A 23,230-nucleotide genomic window follows, 5' to 3' on the forward strand; every position below is an offset into this window, starting at 1 on the left:
GTCCTTTCAGCTCCCTTTAACTTTATTCTCCCCACTCCCTTCTCCTCTGCTCTGCTTTCATTTTTGCTTTACTCCTCTCATCTTCTCCTCTCCAGCAGTCAGTGTGTTCACGTCTGACGTTAAGTGAGTTTGCTGTGCCACAGCTGCACGTCAGCTTGACCCTCCTAATGGGTCCAGTGGCTCTGCCCGACTTCAACCCTGTGTGAGCTGTATCTAGAGCGTTATGAAAAGCAGCCCGGAGCGTGTGTGCGTGTGCGTGTGCGCGTCTTTACGTCTGACGCTCCCACATCAACACATCTATATGCGTTTTCAAATTATTTTTATGTGTGCACACACAAGTGCATGTGTGTATGTTTGTTTTCGTTGAACATGCGTTTCTGCGAGAATTAAACAAAGAAACACGTTAGTTTGCGTGAGTGCAGGTGTGTATATGCTTCCAGGCGGGGGGGGGGGGGGAGGGGGAGAGGGAGAGAGAGAGAGAGAGAGAGAGAGAGAGAGAGAGAGAGAGAGAGAGAGAGAGAGAGAGAGAGAGAGAGAGGAGAGAGAGAGAGAGAGAGAGAGAGAGAGAGAGAGAGAGAGAGAGAGAGAGAGAGAGAGAGAGAGAGAGAGAGAGAGAGAGAGAGAACATTTTGGGAACGTTTTGGGTCATTTGTAGAGATTAGAGGAGAGCTGTCAGACCTCTCGCTCTCTCTCTCTCTTTCTCGCTCTCTCTTTCTCTCCATCCTTTATAGTGCTAAAAATATTTTGTAGAACAGTTAACTGTTCATTTATACATTTAACATCTCATTGTTATGACACCGGTCATTTTTATGCCACACTAAGAGATGTCTCCATACCGCTGGTGTAGCGTTTTCATTATGATTCATTTTTATTTCCTTATTCCGGAAAAGAGGACATCGGTATGCTGATGGTGTGAAGATGATGTTTCGGCCTCCAAAATTGATTTCATAAAAAGATCTTGAAGGTCTAGTTCATTGTTTTAATCAATATTGATAAAAATAAGAGTGTGTGTGTGTGCGTGCGTGCCGCGTGCGCCTGTGCGAGATCAGCGATTCAAACCCGCTCCTGATGTGCGAAACATTTCCATCGCTTATTCAGTTTTTCAGACACAATCGTAATTGTCAAAAAATGCCGACACCGTTGTCGCTGCATTTTTATTCTGTCATTAAAATGGTTCTTCCGCTCTCTCCCCCTCCTCTCTCTCTCCCCCTCTCCAGTACCTTATCCCACCGCCTGCCCCCCGCCTCCCCCTCCACCCACAGCATCGCCGGGGCCTCGGGGACCTCCTCGTCCTCCTCCACCCCGACCTCCCGCCTGGCCCGGGGCTCCAACGTGCGGAGCACCTTCCACGGGGGCCAGCTCCGGGACCGCCGGCCGCCCTCCCACGCGCCGCCGACCTCCCCCACCCTGTCCCATGACGCCAGCCCCCTCCCCCACGCCAGGACCACGCGCCACCACCAACCTGTTCAGCAAGCTCACCTCCAAGCTCACCCGCAGGTAAGGGAGGCTCCGAATGGGGGGTGAGGGTTGGTAGGCGTTGTGGTCAGGGGACCAAGTCGGGTGGGGCGACCCTGGGAGACTAACGACAACTGTGGGCGAAGTTAGTGGGGGAGAGGAAACAGAAGTGAAGGGGGATGCAGCGGTGTCAACCCATGACTGTTTATTTATGCAAAGACTGAATCTGTTCTTACCAAACTCAATTGCGGGAGAAACAGGAGTTTTGGTAAAGTTTCCCTCCATCATGGCGTCATCGTTGAAACGGAACGCCGGGATATTTGAGAGCCAACGGGGTAGAAAAGTCCCCAAACATCAAATAGAGCGGTTTCAATTATTACGTAATCGCCCGATCGCAATTATATGAGCTGATCGCAATCAGGTTCACAAAATCGTGAGGATATTTTTATGGAATTTTTAGAAAAAAGAATGCAAATGAGGTGCGTTTCCATCAACTGACTTAAGGAAAATCAACGGTCCATCGACGTTTTATGTTTGGATATCTAATGCCAATAAATGTCTCTCCTTCATAGGTGGATGTGATTACTGTGATTGTGCATTAAATCAATCAAATCAAAAGGCGGTTTCATTGTTAATCGTAATTATTTGTTTGACATGTAATCACCAACTAAAATCTCACAATCGCGACAGTCCTTCCAACATGATGACATCATGAGTTTGAGTTTGATTCGAGCCCTTTTTTGACGTTTTGTATACCATTCGGACCCGCACTCGGGACTCGTGGAGGGCTCCGTCGAGCGCGTCAACGGGAACGAAAAGATCGTTGGGGCGGCGGCGGCTCCCGACGTGTGCGGAGGCGGCCGAGCCCCGTTGGTTTCTCGGCTGCCTCCGCGGCGCGTTTTCAGGCCGATCGGGTTCCGCTTCATCCAGGTCGTCCGGCTTTCCGAAACCCGCCTCTAACCGCCTTAACTTCCCCGGCACTAACATTTCCAGGCTCTTCTGTGGAATTAACCTCCCGCTGCATTCTCACTAACTGCCAGATTTTGGGGGAAGAAAAACATTTAAATAAAGCGACTTGCACAGAATAAGTTTGTTTTATCTGGCTTGGAGCCCCAGCGGGGTGTCGTTCCTTACATTTGGCTACATGGCGAGACTTATAATTTGAAGGTGAAATGTAAAGTTTATCTTTGACCGAAAAATGGCAATTTATCCGACAGTTTCTAAAATCTGCCGCGATTTGAACTCCGCCCGTCGGCTCCCAAGTCCGTTTAAAACAAGCCCAGTGTGGTTTGTGTGATTTTTAACCCAGGTCTGCTCTCGAGTTGAGCTTTTTCTCTTCCACAGTCCGTTCCGGGCTGTTTTTATCGTCGCTTTGTTTGTTGATTTGAATATTTTTGCTTTTCTTTGCCACTCACCAGACAAATCTTCTATCCCTCATTTTTCTCTGGCTCGTTTTAAACTTGTGCTTTTTTTCTCGTTTCTTTCCATCATTTTTTCCTTTTTTTCTCCTTCCATCTTTACTCTCTCTTGTCACCGTTTTTCTGCTCCTCTTCCTCCTCCTCCTCCTCCTCTCTTCTCTGGTGTTCTCCCTTTTGTTCTGCATTTTGTTTTGCATCCTCCGTTCATCTTCCTTCTCTTCTCCCTCTCTCCTCCCAGGGTCACTCTTGACCCCTCTAAACGTCCGAGCTCAAACAAGTCCGTGTCGGGCTGCACCCTGCCACAGGGAACAAAAACAGTTAGTAAGTTTTCCTTTTTGTGTTTTCTGGCTGCTGCTGCTGCTGCTGTTCTGCCTTCTCACTGTCCGTCTGTCCGTCCGTCCGTCCGCCTGCCTTTCTGTCTGTCGACCGGTCGGCTGTTCTGTCGCTCCGCCCGCCCCGCCTGTCTGCCTGCCACCCCCTTCCTCTCCTGGTTTGCTGCCTCTGTCTGTCCATCCTGACTGCGTGACTCTCTCTCTCGCTCTCTCGCCTTCCGAGCTCATCGAGCATTGTGCTCTAGCTCCCCCTAGAGGTCGGACGTAGAACGGCAGCGCTGCCTGGGTCGACGAAGAGAACTGTGTGATGTTGTCTTTAAAGTAGTAGAAAAAAGGGGAAGGCTGGGTGTGAGAGTTTTTTTGGTTTGTTGACACTACAGTTTTGTGGCTGTTGGGCTTCTAATGACGCTGTAGCACGCATGAGAAATGATCAGTGTTCTTCACACGGGATGGGATGGAATAGATATTTATGTAGAAATGAACACAGACACTAATTGTATGAGTAGGCGACCTCTCAAATACTTTGAATACTTTGCGTTTCCTCGACTAGGATGTTTTTCCTTGCAGTTAAACTCTAAGCCTCTGAGTCATGTAATCATCACCACATGTTCCCGTGGTGTGAACAGATCCACGCTCTGTCGGGATCTGGAACATGGATGGACCGGGGGGGGGGTTGCTGGAGGAAGATAATTGTTCTGTTCATATTTGGGGCAGCATTTAATGCCTTCAACAAGCTGACAGGCAACAGCCCCTCCTCCCCGCTGCAGTTCATCAACCTTTAGACACAATGGGGAGATGTATTCTTGTAAGGAGTCCCAGTGTTGGACTCCTAGGCCGTCAGGTTGCAGTTAAGGGGTTCAATACTTTGCACAAGGCCACTTCGCCTGCTTTTCCCCGGCTTCTCTGTGTGATGTCAAGTTTATCACCAGGAATTTGACTTCGTCCGGAGTGCAACGAAACGCCAAAACATCCAACTAGAAAACACAGAAACCCAATCCCACAGGCAAGGGGAAAAATAAGGAAACCTTGATTAGAGACTCAGACCACAGATCCCCCCTGCTGGGACGCTAGGTTTGCAGTGGGACTGGGAGATATATCGGTATGATACTGATATCGTGATATGAGACTAGATGTCGCCTTGGATTTTGGTTATCGTGATAAATAAATAAATGTTGTCTTCTCCTGGTATTAAAGGCTTTTGTCAAGATCGCCGGGCCCTAGTCTGCAATGGGGTCTGAGTCATGTGTGCAGATATATCACTGCCACCAATTAACCTTTTAAAATCATTTAGATCTTCCTGGTGTGTTGGTTTTCACCTTCCGTCTATTTCCGTCCCTGGGGGTCGGTGGGTGAGGTTTGATGGGCGAGGATGCAGGGGGTGGCTGCTCGACACCCTGGGTGTCCCGGTGGGCGTCTCAGCCCCCTGGAGCTCCGGGCCTCCCTGGTTCTAATCAGCCGGGTTTATAACAGCCTTCCAGGCGGCCTGCCTGGCTGGCTGGCTGAGCATCTCTGACATTTAAAGACTGGATTAGTTATGTAACCCAGGATTACCCCTCTTCAAACGGGGATCTCACCCTGCTCTCCCTCCGTACACAAGCTGATTGCTCCTTCAAATGAAGGCCCCTCCTCTCTCTCTCTCTCTCTCTCTCTCTCTCTCTCTCTCTCTCTCTCTCTCTCTCTCTCTCTCTCTCTCTCTCTCTCTCTCTCTCTCTCTCTCTCTCTCTACCACTTTCATTTTGACTTAATCTCTATTTTCCTCTCATTATATCCTTTAATATCTCTCTTCCATTTCATCTCTTCCTCCTTCTGCTCTCCGTCTCTTTCTCTTCCTTCTATCTCTCTCTTCCTATAAATATAACCATAATACTTAATACATTTCAGCAACTTGTCCCAGCGACAATTTGTGTTGCCGCTGAATAGCAGCGATTATGGTCCCATCTTTTTGAAATTGTGATATTTGGAAAGATATTGAGAAAACAGAAGGCAAAAGATTTGAAAATCAAATAGTGTTAGGTAGTATAATAATTAATTCCTGCAAACCGTTATTAGCTATGTCACTATTTAAATAAATTGCAAAAATGAATCACAGAGTCGTTACTTATCGAAGTAACTGGACAAAATAGGCTTTTGTATTTGAGTATTATGAGATTTCCTTTTTGGTCAGAATTTATCAATGAAATGTTCCCCCTTGGCTGCTCCAGGCCTCTTCCATTCCCTGGAATGCAGCTTGCGTTGCCACATTCATAGAACAACCGGTTTATAAGGACCGGTCAAACAACAGCGGCACCTAGCGGTCATCGAATGCAAGTGCAACACATTTTCTATTCGTTTTTACCATAAGGCCTCTCTCTACTTGGTGGGACGTGGCTTTTTGCAGATGCCAAAGCATTATAGGAACCATGACTAAATCTTTTTTTTTTTTTTTACTGGTGGTTGGCACCAGTGGGAATCAAACCCTGCTTTCAGAGCAACAATCTGCCCCTCCAGCAAAATATTGTGTTAATGGTTGATTGTCCTATGTGTTTGTTTTGAGCAAAGGATCAGGCATTTTTTCTTATCTGTTATTTTACGACATCAATATGAAGTGAATAGAAGTGAATTTTATGAAGTGAATAGAATAGATCACCTGAAGTATTGCGTATTTACTCCACCACGGCAGCATTTTTCGATCTTCCCCGAAAGCACCTCTGGCACGTTTACATTCGTACACCCTCTTCATCGTGTTTTTCATTTCTTTGGTGACATTGACTTTATGTTGTGTGGCTTCCATCCGGTGTAGTGAGTGCGGATTGTCCGTGGTCCATCCGTGGTGCTCTGTGGACTGGTTGTTGTGGCCGTGCTGTTGATGGAAACAATCAACTAGAAGTGGTGGGAGGATGTGGGGTTGATGTGAGATGGAGGAGAGGAGGGGTTGTTTGCTTGAGCCGAGCTGATGCATTCCTAACGGATGCCTTTGTCTTCTTCTTGAGGATCACAGACGAACCTGAGAGAATCAGCAGATCTCCGGTCACAAGGTGAGTCCAGGTTAACTTCTTTTTTTTTTTTTTTTTTTTTTTCTCCCCCATTTAATTTCATTACATTTTTAAGTATTTAATTTGCTTTTATTAATATTTATCCAGCTTTTACAGTTAGAGCTCTTATTTTGATAATGTACTTGTTTACCCATCACAGCCAATACATGCCCGCTTCCAGGAGCTGAACCAAAATAAAAAACCCATAATGTCCACAATGTCCAGTTTAGGCCGATTCCATTGATTGATGCAGCAGTTACCTTTAGAAAATAACAAGTCCTCGAGTAAAGTATTTTACTTAAATACTTAGGGATGATATAATTTGTATATAATTTGATTAATCTTACACTACTGAAAGAAAAAAAACAACAACAATAAAGCAGAGAAACACGGTCAAGTTATTAAAAAAAAAAAAAAAAAGAATATCCTCCCACTCCATTTTAAAAGCTACGCAATGTCATATTTCAGGGCATTTCAGGTAATTTCACTGTGGATACATATTACTTTGAGTCAGAATCAATTTATTTTGCGGATCCAATTCAATGTCCAGGAACTTGTAATGCAAATTGATTTTTTCCGTATCAACCAAAACATATAGTACAATGATTGTACAAGTGTAGTACAAGTCCGAACATAGAGTGAAAGATTTACTACAAATAGTAGATCCACCATTCCACTCTACAGACCTTTTATGAGGTGACCAAATTATGGCCTCCTTCTCCAGAACGCTATAAAATATAAAATACATTTTAACATGGATCGTCCATAATTCCACCGGTTAAATGATGGGATAAGCAGAAAATCTGCCAAAAAAGGGGGAGACGCGAATCACCACGAGAGAGCTGAGAAATGGAGTAAATGTCTCTCCCCGCCTCGTCACGACACGGTTCCATCTCCAGGATCTAAAACCCCTTTGTCTGTTTCCTCCCAAACCGTGGCTGCATCAGCCTCCGCCCCCGTCCAGCTTCAGTCTCACTCTCTGGTTAAAACGAGCAGGTAAAGCGCCGCGGCGTGGGGCGGAGGCTCCGTGTCGACCGTAGCTTCACCGTGTGGTGTGACTAGAACCCAGACAGCGTGCGCCGTAGCGCTGCGTGGTGTAGACGTGATCTCATCTTTTTGGTGTTTTGGTCGTCGCTCTGTGTCTTTTCCTCCCTTTGTGAGTCTCACAAAATGGCGCCCGGTGTGAAAACCCCAAAGGGTACCGTGTAGATGTGTGTGTCCGTGCGTTGCAACTAGTTGAGAGGTTCCTCAGCCTCCGAAAAGCCCACCAGCGTCTCCCGCCACCCGGGTCTCCTACGGCAACCGGCTCCCTCGCGGGGGTGTGTGCTGGCTTTAATCTCCCTGGGACGGGAGGCGGGTGCACTGAAATGACATGAGCAATTACTCTGCGCACATTTAGCTTTGACTACCCCGCTGTTGGCTCAAATGAACGCCACCTTGTCTCTGCCTGGGTCCTCAGTAAACAGGTAAAACACGTTGACAGATACCGGTTGACATTTTACAGATATCCGAGGTCTGATAAATCAAACTGGGTGGCGGCTTTTCCAATCCCGATAAGTGAAGGGTGAATAGTCGATGCTGAAAATTGCTTCACATTCTGATGTTGGTCAACGACAATACGTGATATTGATCTATGTTCTTCTTCTCCCCCTCCCCTGACCATGTATCCACTAACACTCATACGATCGCTCATCCACTCTCTCCACCACCCACACGCCGCCTTCCGTGCATCCATCACTTGCACCTTTTCTCGCCGACATTCATTCATTCCTCAACACTTCCTGGTTCCCCTTGACCCCGCCCTTACCCCTCCATCGCCTCACTCCACCGTCGCACCAACACTACCAAACCCCCGCCCCGCACTCCACCCCCCCCCCCCTGCCCCCCGGCAGTCGCCATCTATCTGGGCATCAGAAAGCGGCCGAGCCCCGGACCCCCCGATGCGGCTGGGATGTGAGGGTGCGGAGCCAGCGCGACCCGGCCGAGGTGGTGCTGGCGCTGCGCGAGGCGGCGCAGGGCTGCGGCTGCCAGGTCCACATGGCCGGGCCCTTCCTCCTGTCCTGCACGCACGGCGCGGCCGGCGCCCGCGTGGCCTTCGAGGCCGAGGTGTGCCAGCTGCCCAGCGGGCCGGGCCAGAGCAGCGGCGTGCGGTTCAAGCGCCTGTGGGGGGCGCCGCTGGCCTTCAGAGACATCGCCACCAAAGTGTCCAAAGAGCTGGAGCTCTGAGGGCGACGGGGGGGCGGGGCGGCGAGCAGGGGGCGGGCCGGCGGGGGGGAAGAGGAGGGGGCCACGACGACGCGAAGAGCTGCCGCCTCTCTGCCGCCTCCTCTTCCTCCCTCCTCCCCCTCTCCCTCCCCCCGACCAGGTCGGCGGCGCCTCGCCTCCCCCCCCCCCCCCCCCCCCGCTGAGAACACTCTCCTTCTGATGCCGCGACTCACGGACGAAACAGATAGATGGACAGCCGCGGACGGAGCGGCGGCGGACTTACGATGACCCTTGACCTTGGAGCTGTCCGCAACCTCCACGTTATGTGAACCCATGGAAACAAACTTTTGTTTTTTGTTTTTTTTCCTCCATATTTTCATATTCGATGAGGATGATGAAGATCGATGATTTGTTTTGGATTTTTATTCCTATTGTATCATATTTGTCATCATTCCTTTTTAAAGAGCTGCTATCTGAAAACATGTTTTTATTTTTTGTTTATTAGGTTTTTCTTCTTTGTTTTTTTCTTTTACGTCTTTTAGAACGGGCAGGCTATTTGACCTTTGTTGTTTTCAGTTTGGTTCACGTCGGACGATGATGTTGCCACTTATTTTTAGAAGTGAAGGCACGGTCTGACCTCCGGCCTCTAGAGGGAGACATGCAGAAATGCAGAGACTTGAGACAGCCTGGATTCGGCTGCGGACGCGGTGCCGCCGCTCGTCTGCCTGTCCATTGACAATGCCCGTTTTACCCTTTTGTGTGGATTTTCTGTTTTGTCTGTAGACAAATAATTTCGGCTCGGTCCGCCGGCGTCCTGCTCCGCCTTGCAGGCCACCCCCCCCCCTCCCCCGCCCCCCCAAATGCACCAGTAGCTGTTACGTGTCGTTCTGAGGCAAGCGAAGCTGCCTGTTTTCCCCAAATGGTAAAGTACCACCATCCGGCTCTAAATGTGTAACGTCAAAATCTTAAAATGTTCAAATGATTCTTGCAAGCAAATCATTCAGTCCTACAAAGTCATATTTAAGTCATGCCCACCATGCAGTTCCTGCCTTTTGGAATAGGGAGGGTTTTCCGTGGGGCCACTTGGGGAGATGTAACTTTGTGCCAAAAATGTCAAAGATGCGCCACAAATTGTTAAGAATTACATTCACATGGTCCCCCCCCCAATGTAAAGCATCTATCATCTAATAGCATCTAGTCAGTTACATTTTTGGGCTCTTTTTAATCTCGACCATTAGACCTGATCCGATCCCAATTCCTGACGTCGTCCAACTTGGCAAGGTGCAGATTCACTTCAGTCACAGAAAAACATTCAAAGGAATGACTAAGGTGACTTGTCTTGAAAATACAAGCATAAAGGCTCTGTTTTTCCTTTTGTCTGTAGAAAAGCAGTTACTGTGCACACCAGACCACTAGCCCCAAACATGTGGTGTTTTCTTTTTGTTTTTGTTTTTTTAAGCAATTGATAATTAGCTGCAAAATAGTTTTTGTTTTTTTTAAGGAAAGCCCTTTAAAGTTCCGCTCTCCAGTGAGTTCCTGCTTTGCTCGCATGATATCGCGCAGTGGAACTTCCCCCCCCTCTCCATCATGACGCAGACAGGAGCTCGTCTTAGCTCGTCCTGGGGAAAAAAAAAAAAAAAAAGTCGACTCCAGGAGTGTGTTGGCATGGCGACGCCCCCCCACTCAGAATGCCAACGTCTTCTCTCCAGCGGTGCAATATACCCACAGGCCCAAGAATCCCCACGGGATCCGTGTTGTTTAACTTTTAAGGGTGAGTCTTCGTCCAATCTTCTTCTGTGAGCTCCTTTGTCACTGCCCCACGCTGGCACTGTTTTTGTCTTTGATTTAGTCTTTATTTTCTGGTTAAAAAAAAAAAACAAAAAACAAAACAAAAAAAAAAAAAAACTGTGTAAAACCAAATTCATCATGTGTTATGAATCATGTGTTTAGGATTAATTTAAGTGAAACTTTGACATTTTAAGTTGTGGTTGGTCACGTTTCCTGTCAGGGGGAAAGGCTATCTACGTTCATCCTTAAAAATATTTTAATGGCTTTTAGCACTGTTAGTGGTAGATTTGTCCATGAGGTTTCAATACAGAATTGCCATTGTTTAAAAAGCCATTTTTGCGGAGACTTGAGATGCATTTGCCCCCATACCCCACTGGGTCTGCAGTGAAGAAAATAACCAACTAAACAAACGTCAAAAAATAAAAATATTGACAGTGTCTCTTAGATATCTTAAGGGAATGTAAGCACCTTTGACAAAATTTCCTCCGGCTCAGCCTACGATAACATCTGCCCCTTCACCCCAGATCCCTCAGCCAGACTCGGGCGTTGGCCGGCCCGAGAGACTCTGTAGCCCCCCAAGCTGACCAATCGGACTGCGGTACTGTCGATACGACTGTTGGCCAATCAGATCACACCATTAACGAGCGGTGTATGACTGTTAAAACCAACCAGACTCGTTTTGTTTTAAGCCGGGGGCTTCGGTTAACCGTTATGACCTTGAGCGTCCTTCGTAAAACAAGGGCTCCCAGAGATTCCTCTATAGTCGACCTCGGCCCTAAGGTGCAGAACAGCTTCCAGGGCGGGCGGGGTGATGACGGAAAAGCTTCAGACTCCCAAATGGTCGACGCAGGTTGAACTCCGCTCTGTTTGCACCGACCCGGTCCAGCCCGGCACCCCGTTGCTCCCCACACGCGCTCTGGTTTCACCCTGAAGCAGAGGCCAAACCGTCCCCGTTGTGAAGCCGTCGCGGTCTGAGAAAACTACAATACTCTTAATGGTAAAACAAAAGGTGTGAATAGCGGATTCGTCGGTGACCGCTGCAGCGATCAATTTAGCTCGGGAGATTTTCACTCGCAACGGATGGCCACCACTGTCTTAAAATGTGAAAGCTGTGATTTAGGGCTAATCTTTTGCAAACCTTTTCTTTTGTCCGTGACTCGGCTCACGTTCCGGCGTCATCAATTGGAAGCGACCACATTGAGACCGCTCCGTTCTAGTGTACTTGAAGCAGTGGCTTTTATCAGTGAAACTTACTAATGGGCTGAAACAACAGAAATGATCGACCTGCAATCCTGCATGTCTCCAAGGAAACAATGTGTGAAGCAAAAAAATAAATAAAAATAAAGACTTTCAAATTCTTTACTTGTTCTTCCCTCGGGTGTTTCCTGGGCTGTGGACACTCTCTCTGCGGCTCGGTGGGCTGGTGTTTCAGGGTGATTTATGGTGTGTGTGTGTGTGTGTGTGTGTGTGTGTGTGTGTGTGTGTGTGTGTGTGTGTGTGTGTGTGTGTGTGTGTGTGTGTGTGTGTGTGTGTGTGTGTGTGTGTGTGTGTGCACGCTTCATTTTCTCTGCTGAGATTTTGGCAGGTTATTGACTTGCACAGCAAACATTACGTTCAACATGAGAAATGTCACGTTTTTTTCCAGTCGGGGCGTGTGTTTTCACGCCGTGTCTCCATCTGCACATTTCTTGGCGCAAAGATTTTATCCCAAAAAGACGTCTCCTCCCTTGTCATTTAAAAAAGACATGTACGTCGGCCAAAGCAATCACCAGGAAGACGAGCTTGATTGTAACATGGGGCGTGTTTTAATTGATAGTCAATATTTTTTACAACCAAAAAATGTGTTCTTAATTTAGGTGCACACGCATAGCCACAACCCGACTGTGCGTAGATTGATCCCAGGATGTTACAGAGAGAATGGATGGGAAGAGAAAAGACAAAAGTGACCGGGGTGAAGAAAGGGCCGAGAAAAGAAAAGAGAAAGTGAAGGAAAGGGCGAAAATGAGTGATGGTTGAGGAGCGGAAAAGGTCAAAGTGGAGAGAGTAAGAAAGGCAGGAAAGTAACAAACAGTAAATAAAGTGAATAGTCCGTCCATCTGTCCGCTTTACTTCTGGGCGGGGATCATGCCGTCGATGGCCTCTCCCTTCTCCAGCTTCTTCTCCATCTCCACCATCAGCTTGACGCCATCGACCACCATCTGGACCTGTTCCACCTCGGAGGAGCCCAGACGGTCGGCGTTGGAGATGTCGAAAATGCCGCCCACGGAGGCCGTGTCCACGCCGCCTGGAGGGGAGCGAGGGGTTCAGGGGTGAGACACCCGAGGCCTGGATTCACACACCCCACATTCCCGCCCCCGAGACGCCAACCGACGCCCGCATCACCCGTTTCGCGGTTCCGTTCGTCGCGCGCCATTACGAAAGCCACGTACCTGTGCCGCGCTTCTGCAGACGCAGCCTGGTGAGGATCTCCTCGAACTTGGCGTGTGTGCTCAGCTTGGGCAGCTTGACGTGCACGCCGCCGCGCAGGCCGGTTCCCAGGTTGGAGGGGCAGGTCAGCACGTAGCCCAGATGCTCGTTCCACATGAAGCCGTGGTTGTGCTTCTTGAAGATGGCCTCAATCTGCCACGAGGAGAGGGAGAAGGCAAGGTTAGGGTTAGAGGGATTGAACAGGAAATGGGGAAAAGACGGATTTGTATCTCTTGGTTTTTGTTTTTTTTGTTTTTGTTTTTTTTATTCCGCCGACATGTTGATCTACATTGTGGCGCTGGAGTCTCGTCAGGTCAACGCCAAATGCCCCCGCCGGGTGTTTAATACAGCCCACAGGAAAAAGCAGGTCGTACCTTAGTTAAGAACAAATTGTGAGAATGATGAAAGCTGGTTTTATTTTCTTTTAATAGTTAATCGCAATAGCAGTAATAGTAATTTTCATTCTGTTTTTTGTTTCGTTCTTTTTTTATAATTCATAGGAGTGTAGTATGACCCACTATGGTATATGTTATTATATTTATAGTTATTTTCATTCCGTTTTTTGTTCTGTTGTTTTTTTTATAATTCATAGTCGTGAAGTATGACCCACTATGGTATATGTTATTATTAATCTGGCCCCACCACTGCTTTAGTTATAAATGGTCAAGAAGTCTGTGTTGTTGGAAACGCAGAGTATAATATCAAACACGAGCCAGGATTTGGAGTGTGTGCGTGCGTGCGTGTGTGTGTTTGTATGTTTGTGTGTGCGCGCACGCACGCTACCTTCTGCAGGCCTACGCAGAAGCGTTTGAAGACCTCCTTCATGTTTCCTCCCTTCTGCATGGCGATGACGCGCAGGTGATCCTCCTCGTTCACCCAGACCAGGAAGGTCTTGTTCTCGTTGTGCCTGAGAGGGGGAGGGAGGGAGGGAGGGGAGGGGGTTGGTGTGAAAGGTGTGAAAACATGAGTCGAAAACAAATTTCATTGAATCATGCTCTATAAATATAAAACAGCTATTTGCATCCTTGAGGGAAATAATACTCCAACCTTGAGCAAACAAGTGCCTTGCCATTCATTCGGGGCAGCACAGGTGAGTTTAGCCCCAAATGCTCTGCTGTGGTATCAATGGTACACTTAAACCGATGTTGGGGAAACAGGAATTATCAGGGTTGTGATTGAGGGCTATGATGAGCTGACGGCTGGTGAAGGTTTCCAGTCTTGGCTTGGAAAGGGACAGTGGCAGATTTGCCTGCGGGTGGTTTGTCATTTAATTTATGTGGGTTTTTTTTTTATTGCATCGTGCACCTTTGAAATTATCCAAGCCCGATGAAGGGTGGGTGTGTAGGCCGCGTTTTACACGATAGAAAATATTTAAATATTTTCAAGTATTTACACATCAATTTCTTGGTGTAGATGGGGGGGGGGGGATCATATATATATTTTTTTCCCGGTGTGAATGTGTCTCTCGTCAGCGCGCGGCGCCCACCAGATGCCTCTGCCGTCGGGCCAGTCGCGGGCCATGCCAGCGCAGGTCAGCAGGGGGGACACGGGCTTGTCAAACAGGAAGTGGTCAGCGATCAGCTGCTCCTGCTCGGCGTCTGTCATGCCGTCCAGGGGGTAGTACTTTCCCTTGAACTCGCCGTCCAGGCTGGCCAGAGCTGAGAGGGAGGGAGGGAGGGAGGGTCAGAGGCGCTGGGGACGAGACGCGTGTGGACGGTTCCCAGACGGACTGAGCCGGAAGGCGACGCGACGCGACAGTGGAACGACACTCACCCTCGATGGACAGCTTCTCCACAGCTCTGCGCTCGCCACGGCTGTTGTGGGGGGGCAGGGTGTATCCCTTGATGCTGCGACCGGTACGTACACGGCTGGACAGGACGTAGTTGGGGTCCAGGTCATCTCCACCCTGGGGAGAGGGGTAATGGGCAGGGTGAGAAACACAGTGAGACAAACCAGTCATTGGCAGGTATAGAAGGAGGTGGAACGTGTACGACGTGAACAAGCAATAATAAATTGAACACACTGTAGTTCATTCCTCCTGAAGTAATAAAGTTTCCCAGTTCAACCTGACGCACTTCGTGTACCAGCTCCCTCCTTACCTTCAGGTTCTCGAAGTTGAGGTCGGTCTTGTGCTTGTCGGTGGGCTTGTAGCCGCCGTGACGGTCGGAGATGATGGGGTCCAACAGGTCCTTGAAGACCTCGTAGGACTCCTCATCACCAGCGACGCAGCCGACAGTCATGATGAAGGGGTGGCCTGGAGGAGAGGGACAGGAACGGGGGTAAAGGTGAGAAATGGATGGTCCAGTGGCTGGTCTCCTCCGGCGGTCCAAATGAATATTTCATTGACGGATGTGTACGGGTTGTCCACAGTGCATTCATCTTACGGTCTGTCTGCACTGAAGGCATGCTTTGCTATGAATGTTATATTATTCTATTGTTTTCTTTTTTTTGCACTGTGTAAAGACAGACACGCTGTTGCTTATTTGATTTGAAATGCATCTTTACACCAGAACCTTGGATAAAATCCTCCTGCCGGTCTCTATTATACAATAGGAATTCCATGACTAGCATTTCCCATTACCAAAATGTGGTGTAGCTCAGTCGGTAGTATGCGACTGGTCACCCAACTAGTGTTTTCTTGGACATCATCCTGGACACTATTGTGAGGGGTTTGGGGATCGTCTCTTTGATGACGACTTGCTGCGTCTTACCAGGGTTGTCAACACCGGTCTGGATGACGTCATCCAGGGTGAAACCGCTGGGGGTGGACTTTCCCCTCAACTTGCTGTACAGCTCCTTGTTCAGCACCTACAGCAGACAACACAGTTAAAATATTCCTGTTGTGGATTCAATGTGTTTCTTGCAATTCTAGGGTTTGGTCATTGGAAACCGTGGTGAAAAGGCCTACAATCAAGAGTAAGATTGGTATGTGGATCATGTGACCGTTCTGTGCAGGTGATTTACAAAAAGGTATAGTCCCTTATTAAGGATTTGGGTTATTGTCACTTCCAGCAGCTTAGTCGCACCACGGCATCGTTGCTGTGCAGGGACAGATGATGATGTGGAGCCAAAGGGGAGCGTGCTGGGGTGGGGTCATTACCTTGGCCATGTGGTTGTTGTGCAGGGACAGATCAGGGTACTCCTCCTCCGCCTGGAACTTCATCTTGTAGTCGTTGTGGCAGTTCTTTGCCATGGTTGCGGTTCTTACTCCGTCTAGAGTTTGGGAGAGGGGGATCTATTTGTTATTCTGAATAAGAAGAATCTGAATGGGCTTAATCCGCAGCGTTTAGTTACGCAGTCATTTGAACAACTACTGAAATTATTTAAATATTTCAGACAGCCAAGTACAGTTTGTCCATTAATACAGAGGGAAGAAGGCGTCATGCATACAAACAAACAAACTACATTTTGTTACTCATTTAAAGTAGGATGTCCTCCATTGTCTACATACTGTATAAGAATTGCCATCACTGGCTGAAGATGCAAAACCATTATGTCCATTTGTTATTTGCTTTTCGGTAGTAGAGCAATGCCAACCGTAGTGCAAAATGGTTGTGCACTAAATACCATACTTCCTGTCTGGTGTCTCTCCAAGTGCCTCCAGCGCCTTGTCTAGGAGTCTCCTAGTGAAGACTAGACACCTTCTCATCGTCTCCCTCTATCACTAGCCCTGTGTTTCTCAATGCCTCTCTCCCTTCCTCTGTCGCACGTAGCTCCAGCCCCGCCTCCCACAAAGTCTCTGTTACAGATTCTCTCTTTGACAGCTGTGCGGCGTGCCTGCATGCCTGCCTGCCCTCGTACCCTTTAACTAATGACCTGTGTCCTCACCCCCGTCACAGGGGAGATTATAAATAGTCCCGCTGTGCCTCCCGTTCAATGCTGTGCCCCTCTCACTGTTGTCTGTAAGTAAAACCTCCATCAGGCTGAAGCTGGCCTGCCTTCCTATTATATAAAAATACAGATAAACTCCTCGCGCCAACGCAACGAGACAGCTGAGCACAAGGACTGGTTTTGCTTCAGCGCTCAAGAACTCTCCACTCCATTCAAAACAATGACTGCAAGACTCTAAATGCGGGGCTGAGGATCTAAGGATCCACAGGAGTAATAAGAATGGGGATGAAATTGCAAACCATTTCTGCTTATGAGTGTCTTTCCCCGTTTGTTCTCCCGCCAAGCTGGCCCCCTGACGCAGTCGCATCTCTTCTAAATGCTTGAAGCGCGTTCGATCTGTGACACCTGGCACACCTAAAGGTCAGAGCATGCACGCCTCAGCTTTGGGCGGAGAAGCTCCAGCCCCGTATGCTGCCGTCGGCAATGGCCGAAAGAAACGCAACGACCCCACGACGCTGGAGCTGCCGGAGACGTCTCCTAACACACATTCACTGCAACACGTAAAGACATTAGGACTCCTCAGAGGAGGCGAACAGATCAGAAGGAACAGACCAAAGTACAAAGCTGCGGTCAAATCCAAAAGGAGAAAGTGAGAGAAAAGATTTGTATCGGTCCAGTGTGATGACCATCAGCAGAAGAGATATTTGGCAAGGGGACTGGTTCGCTTTCTCCCCCTGCTCTACTATTCAGGGTCACCCGGACTTATCCATATTTCTATGGCAAAAATCTCAACAATCAATCACTGCCTCTTTCCCACGGATGTATGCACAGAGGCAGATAAAACTGCAGTATTATTTCTTTTTTTACCTGCTCAGGAGAAAAGAAAGGGGAGTTTATCCGGGATCAGATTCTGTCCACCAAATGTAGGGGTAGCCCAACTCTACCAGGTGATGGACTTTAGTTTTTATACCGAGACCTCCGCCCCGATTGGCTCTTTGGGCCATTTGTCTCCTGGTCTGATTGGTCACAGAGGGAGCACCCCCCCACCCGCCTGCGTTTCTAAAAGGCAAGAACCCACACCCCAGTCCTAGAAATGAGGGACAGGACAACAGCTGTGTCCAGCTTGACCCTGCCCAGCCAAACCCCAAGCCCAACCCCCCTCGCGGATCTCTTTGGTGGGCCCCCCGCATGGAGGGGCAGCAGTGCAGGGTACTGCTCTGCATTTGCTCGTGGTCAGAGCTGGAGGGAAATACAGACATGTTGTAGGTATTGTCACGCTACTCACAACATCATCTCATCTCATCTCATCTCACAACATTTAAATTTAGACATTTGTTTCGACCCTCTGTGCCGGTTTATTTCACCATGAATGCAGCACCAGAGTTGGACTCAATACTATGACGCGGTTTCAAGGGAATACAAAATGATTCAAGATTCAAGATTCAAGATTTTTATTTGTCACATACATATACATACTTCCATACATATATGCAGTGAAAAATGTTGAAATAGACCAAGTCTTGTAGCTTTCACTGAATTGTTTCACTGAAAATAGTAGTTTAGTTCCTAGTGTTTCGTACTTGGCTGGACAAATGCATGTACACCTTCAGCGTCCTCAGTTATTGGCTTTAATTGTTGTGAGTGAGATTGTCCAAGTAGAGCTTGGGGGGATGGAAATAGCCAGAGGTCTCCCAACGCTCTTTAAGAAATAACGATGTTGTCTTGGATTACATCATTATAACACTTAGGGCTAGAGATCACATTACATTAGTGCAGTGGCTTCCTCATCGTGTGTGCGTGTGTGCGTGTGTGTGTGTGTGTGTGTGCGTGCCCGTGCCCGTGTGTCTTCACATGTCAGTCATGTCAGTGTTTGGACACGGAAAGGTACATTCTCAGTGTGTTTGCGTGTGTCCATACCCCCATAAATGATGTCGTGCAAAGTGTCCTGCCTAGAGTTGGCATAGTTACAGGCTGTTCAACTTGACGCAACATTTGGAAGTCACGAGTGGAACAAGTGAACACCAGAGCTATATTAATACAACAATGTAAAAATGAGATGAGGTGAAAATACGTGAATTGTGTGTAAATATGAGGACTCTTGTTTTGTTCCCGCCAGTCATGTCATGACATTTATCACTTTCTTACTCATGAGAAACATGCATTACTTTGTTTATATACTGAGCCTACGTCAGCCTTGAATCAAAGACCAACCCTAAAAACCTAAAGCTAGTCACCTTCCACTATCCGATTCTCTTCCATTTTCAGCTTCATACTATCATCCACCTTCATTTCAATTAATATTACTTCTTTTAGTCATTCACTTCCAAATTTCATCGCTTGATAGCCCCATTCTCTTCTCCTACCTTCCTAAGCATGTTTCAAACCTCTCCTATTGTTGTCCTGTATATCTTTTTTCAATAACTCCCCCAACGCTCTTGTTTTGCTTACCTAATAGTTCCTCTAAATACTGGCCGTTCCTTCTTATACTGGACTCCACAGCTGCTCATACTCTGCTATATAGGGGGAGAGTTGTGACATCACATACGCATCACATGATGATGCCCCCGAGTAGCTGCAGCAACCAGGGGCTGAGCTATGTGGGAAATTCCCCCAATATGATTACCTGTGCATCCATGGATCTCCACGACCGCACCCCATTCTCCCATAGGAAACCTCTCTTCACACATTCACGCAAACATCTTTAACTTTTTCTGCAGGCCTTCTCTCCGGCCGCCCACGTACAACCAGACCAATGGGCCATGTGGGGGTCAACTATCATGACCACAGCGTCTTCACTGAGAGGCCTGCAAACTAGGCAGATAGTCTGATGAAGTAGGACCAGAGCCAGGTTTGCTGGGGCTTGTGAGTGTCTCCATTTCCGGCGACTTAGGATTTCAGTCTCAGGGTATACTTTCTGAGGCAACGAAACGTCATGTAGCCCCATCAGAAGGGACAAGGGCCTTACAGGATCGCAAGAGGAGATACAGCATATTATGTGCCGGCGTGGGTAGACACGCATGTGCGTGTTGGCATACAGTGCATGTTTGAGCACATGCTGCTGTGCTCTGCAAGTGTATGTCTTGCATACATTTGTAAACAAATGTTTGGTTCTCACAGATTGTGCACCACCCATGTTGTCAGATTCTCCAACCTACCCCTGACTGGTGTGATGTCAGGTCTATTTCCAGCAGGACCCCAGCTTTTCTCCAAGACAGACAGTATTCTCCATATAAACAATTATGGAGAGCTGACGGATACACCGCTATAATAGTATCCCATTATACCACAGGGTCAGTTTATGAGTTTGGCTGGTTTATTTGGATAAGATATATAAACAAAATAATATTGACATTTCAACTCAATGAGAATTTTGTGTGATAACTCACATCAATAATATTCAGAAGCATTATTGACAAATAATGTTCATTGCATTCAATGTGCAGTAATAGAAAATCATCAGGATTTTTAGACCCAGTGTGGCCAAAGTCACAAAAGGTAGCACGCAGTTATGTATACTTAAAGGTTATACTCTCAAGCCAGTTTTTGGACAGAGAGATTTAAGCCTCATCTCACAGCAAGCTAAAATTGCCCCCATTCAAGCCCTACTGTACACTGTGCCGGTGCCAAATCCCACTGCGCCCATCAGTAACCAGAGAGACACATCAGTAATCTGCACACAGACATTATGTGACAGAGCATCCTGGGGTGCTGCTGGGGCAGACTGTAATGCAGACAGACTGGCAAACTAGTCTGTTACATAAGGCCCAGGCTTTCCCAAAACATACCAGACAAGCTGCCTGGATGGAAAGTTCTACAGAGGAAGTTCTCGATGGTTCTAAGTAGTATTATTAGTTATTCGGAAGTCTGGACGCAAAGGAAGCACAGTAGTGAGCGGAAGGACACCGTTCACATTCTCAGACAGGCTGGATGAACCCGGATTGAAAAATATGAACAGGGGATACGACGCTACCTCACCAAATATTTACTACTCCACTTGGAGTTCCCATGGGCAGGGACCTAGAGCGTCCTCTTCCTCAATGCCAGTGGAGCCTTTCCAATTACACAGAGCAGATCCTTGCTAGAAATAATGGAATGTAGCTCTATGATGCAGTAGGCAGAGATTTAAAGGATTCGTATACTCTGAGATCCTTCTAAATTAATTAAAGCAACGCTATGTGACTTTTTTTTTTTTTTAACCTTAAAACAACAGCTTCAGAATCATTTTGATGGTACACTGACTTGTAATATGGAGACTGGTACCTCCACCCACCCCCTCGAAGCCCTGTTCTTGCACTATGTAACTTCTATGTTCGGGTACAGGTTCGGAAACTGCTTTACGCCACAAAAACCCCAAAAAACCCTGATAAATTCTTAAATTTCCAGTCAAGATGTCCTGTAACAATACTTAAGACGTAGCCGCTCCACCTCCCCGACGGCGCGGATGACAAGGGCCGGTGGTCTGCCCGGCACCCGCTCCTCAGTTTCCCTCACTTACACTACGCCACAGGGTTTGTTGCAACCTCTGACAAATAAACCCTCTTGAATCTTGAAATCTTGACTTGCACCTGCGAGCCGATTTGCCAGGCCGAGCACATCTGGTACCTACACCGGTAGCAGGGGGCTGATCCCCGCGCCCTCTGAGCCGTGGGGAGAGAGGCTTCGGGGGAGCCGTGGACTGAGTGCTCCTGAAGCGGCGAGGTCCCTGCAAGTGGTGCTGTAACCGAGGTGTACATTATAATTAGGTTTGTAACATAGACTGTTGTTGAAACGTGACCGATAAGGTTCAAATTTGTCCGGTAAAATTAAGTATTTTCGGACACCGAACCGAGTTTTACGACAGTGGTGTAAAAGTGCAATTGCACTCAGAATCTATAGGGGTGCCAAATACCAAAAGTTATATAGTGCTGCTGTAAGATTCAGTAATTCCAAAAGAAAGGTTCCAATTTAAGTTTTTCTCCTTTTACAGAAAGAACCATGGATAGATAGATAGATCAGTACTTTATTCATCCCTGGGGGGAAATGAAGGAGCCACGGCCTCAGACTCAGAGGTGGATATCTATGTACATACCAACCATTAAACACTCAACTGCAAACTGTTCTAATGTGTGCTGGAGGTTACAGTGTGATGAGCCAAAGACACCATCTGCAAATAGCAGACCATGGGCCTTATTATCCTATCATTGAATATTGGAGAGGAGAGAAAGCACAGCTTTGCCAGAGTCTAATGCCCACACTGAATGAGTTGGACTTACCACTGAGAATGTGAACACGGCTCACGCTTTGAGTGCACAAGGACCGTATGGATCAAAATAGAAGAAGAAGCTTTAATTGTCACACAGCACACCACACTACAACACATGCTTTGAATGGTGGCCGGTGAAATGAGGCCTCTGCATTTAACCCATCCTGGCTTGTCCTTCCTCCGGGGGGGGCAGTGGGCAGCATTCGTATACGCGCCCGGGGACCTGTCACAAGTGTCCATCGCTGGTCAGACGATGATGTGTGCATGTTTTTGGTGGGGGTTCTTACTGACGTGGGGTGGAGGAAACCCCATGTGAGCACGGGGAGAACATGCAAACTCCACACAGAAAGGCTCCTATTTGGGAGATAACACGCCGAACCCAGGACCTTCTTGCTGTGAGGCAGCAGTGCAATGCACTGCGCCACCGTGCCACCAATAGCAGCCCAGGTACCCCCTACTCCTGCAGCACCTCCCACATAGCTCTCAGAACATGAACCTTCTTCAGAGCAACAGAACACATGTAGACTGGAGTGGGCTTGTGTGCAGCTGTTCGCCTGTAGAAACCCAATTTATGGAGCTCACAACGAACAGCTCTTGTGCTGACATTGCCCTCAGATGCCGTTTTGAACTCGCTAGTGAGTGAGGCAACCGAGAACAGACGCAACGTGTCAGCACTCGGTGGTCCCGTTCTGTGAGCTTGTGTGGCGTACCACTGCATGGTTAAGCTGTTGTTGCCCTTAGACGTTTCCACTTCACAATAACAGAACTTTGAGTTTCCTGGGGCAGGTCTATAGGGGCAGTAATTTGACAAACTGATTTGTTGGAAAGGTGCCATCCTGTGACAGGGCCACGTTGAAAGTCACTGAGCTCTGAGTACGACCCATTCTCCTGCAAATGTTTGTCTGAGGAGATTGCGTGGCTGAAGGCTTGATTTTATGCACCTGTTAATAATGGGTGTGGCTGAAAAAGCCACACCCATTAATTCAAAGGGTGATTTGATGGATGGCTCAGCTGTCCACAAGGCCGAGACCACATGTCCACATACTTTTGGCTGTATGTAGTGTAGTGTATCTCTCAGCTAGCAAGGGAACACTATGGAATCCCCCAAGAAAAGCTGGCGGAAAAGGACGTCTGGACCACTCTGCTCAGCCTCCATGACCCGGATAAGTTGCAAGAAAATGGATGGATTGATGGGTGGTAATGATGCAATGATAAACAGTATTGACAGGGTGATAACACATCACACACAATAATTCCATGTGGTACAAAGAAAGCAAGGTAGTGTGAAATCCTTTGGAGGTTGAGTCTGCACACGGCTGCGACAGGAGCAGTCGGCAAAATAAGAAGTACTGTGTGTCTGGTCCTTTGCTCTAAATCGATACCCAGGCTCCAGTTTCACAGCTGTGGCCTGTCCACCCACTATCACCACTTACCAAATGAGTCTCCACAACACCCACAGGAAATCATCCATGCATTTGCAAA

The 23,230-nt window shown here is 47.8% G+C and overlaps 2 protein-coding genes across 2 annotated transcripts in view; one reads left to right on the plus strand and one right to left on the minus strand.

Moving 5' to 3' along the window:
- mark4b (MAP/microtubule affinity-regulating kinase 4b) overlaps positions 1-8,442 on the plus strand; it is a gene marked incomplete at its 3' end in the record, with an annotated part of 49,414 nt that extends 40,972 nt beyond the window's left edge. The window contains 6 exon segments of the mRNA XM_080007375.1: positions 1,218-1,446; positions 1,448-1,497; positions 3,112-3,194; positions 6,175-6,219; positions 7,164-7,212; positions 8,109-8,442. Coding sequence (XP_079863501.1) covers positions 1,218-1,446; positions 1,448-1,497; positions 3,112-3,194; positions 6,175-6,219; positions 7,164-7,212; positions 8,109-8,442 — 790 coding nt within the window.
- Positions 8,443-11,991: 3,549 nt separating this feature from the next.
- On the minus strand, positions 11,992-17,472 carry ckmb (creatine kinase, muscle b). The gene is made up of 9 exons (XM_080006373.1): positions 17,374-17,472; positions 15,776-15,888; positions 15,387-15,483; positions 14,775-14,929; positions 14,449-14,581; positions 14,162-14,333; positions 13,459-13,582; positions 12,639-12,828; positions 11,992-12,493 (listed from the first exon to the last, which is right to left on the minus strand). The coding sequence occupies exons 2-9, from the start codon at positions 15,866-15,868 to the stop codon at positions 12,315-12,317; spliced, it is 1,143 nt and encodes a 380-aa protein (XP_079862499.1). The 5' UTR covers positions 15,869-15,888; positions 17,374-17,472; the 3' UTR covers positions 11,992-12,314.
- Between the last annotated feature and the right edge of the window lie 5,758 nt (positions 17,473-23,230).

The sequence above is a fragment of the Zeus faber genome (assembly GCF_960531495.2).
Source record: "Zeus faber genome assembly, chromosome: 9".
In the NCBI taxonomy this organism is placed as follows: Eukaryota; Metazoa; Chordata; class Actinopteri; order Zeiformes; family Zeidae; genus Zeus; species Zeus faber.

Bases quoted from the DNA above. Each gene is read 5' to 3' on its own strand.
- ckmb (XM_080006373.1), bottom strand. From the start codon at position 15,868: ATGGCAAAGAACTGCCACAACGACTACAAGATGAAGTTCCAGGCGGAG. The intron at 14,334-14,448 runs GTGAGTGTCGTT...CCTCCCTCTCAG, and splicing joins GGAGAAGCTGTCCATCGAGG to CTCTGGCCAGCCTGGACGGC. The intron at 12,829-13,458 runs GTAGCGTGCGTG...TCCTCGTGGCAG, and splicing joins TCTGCGTAGGCCTGCAGAAG to ATTGAGGCCATCTTCAAGAA.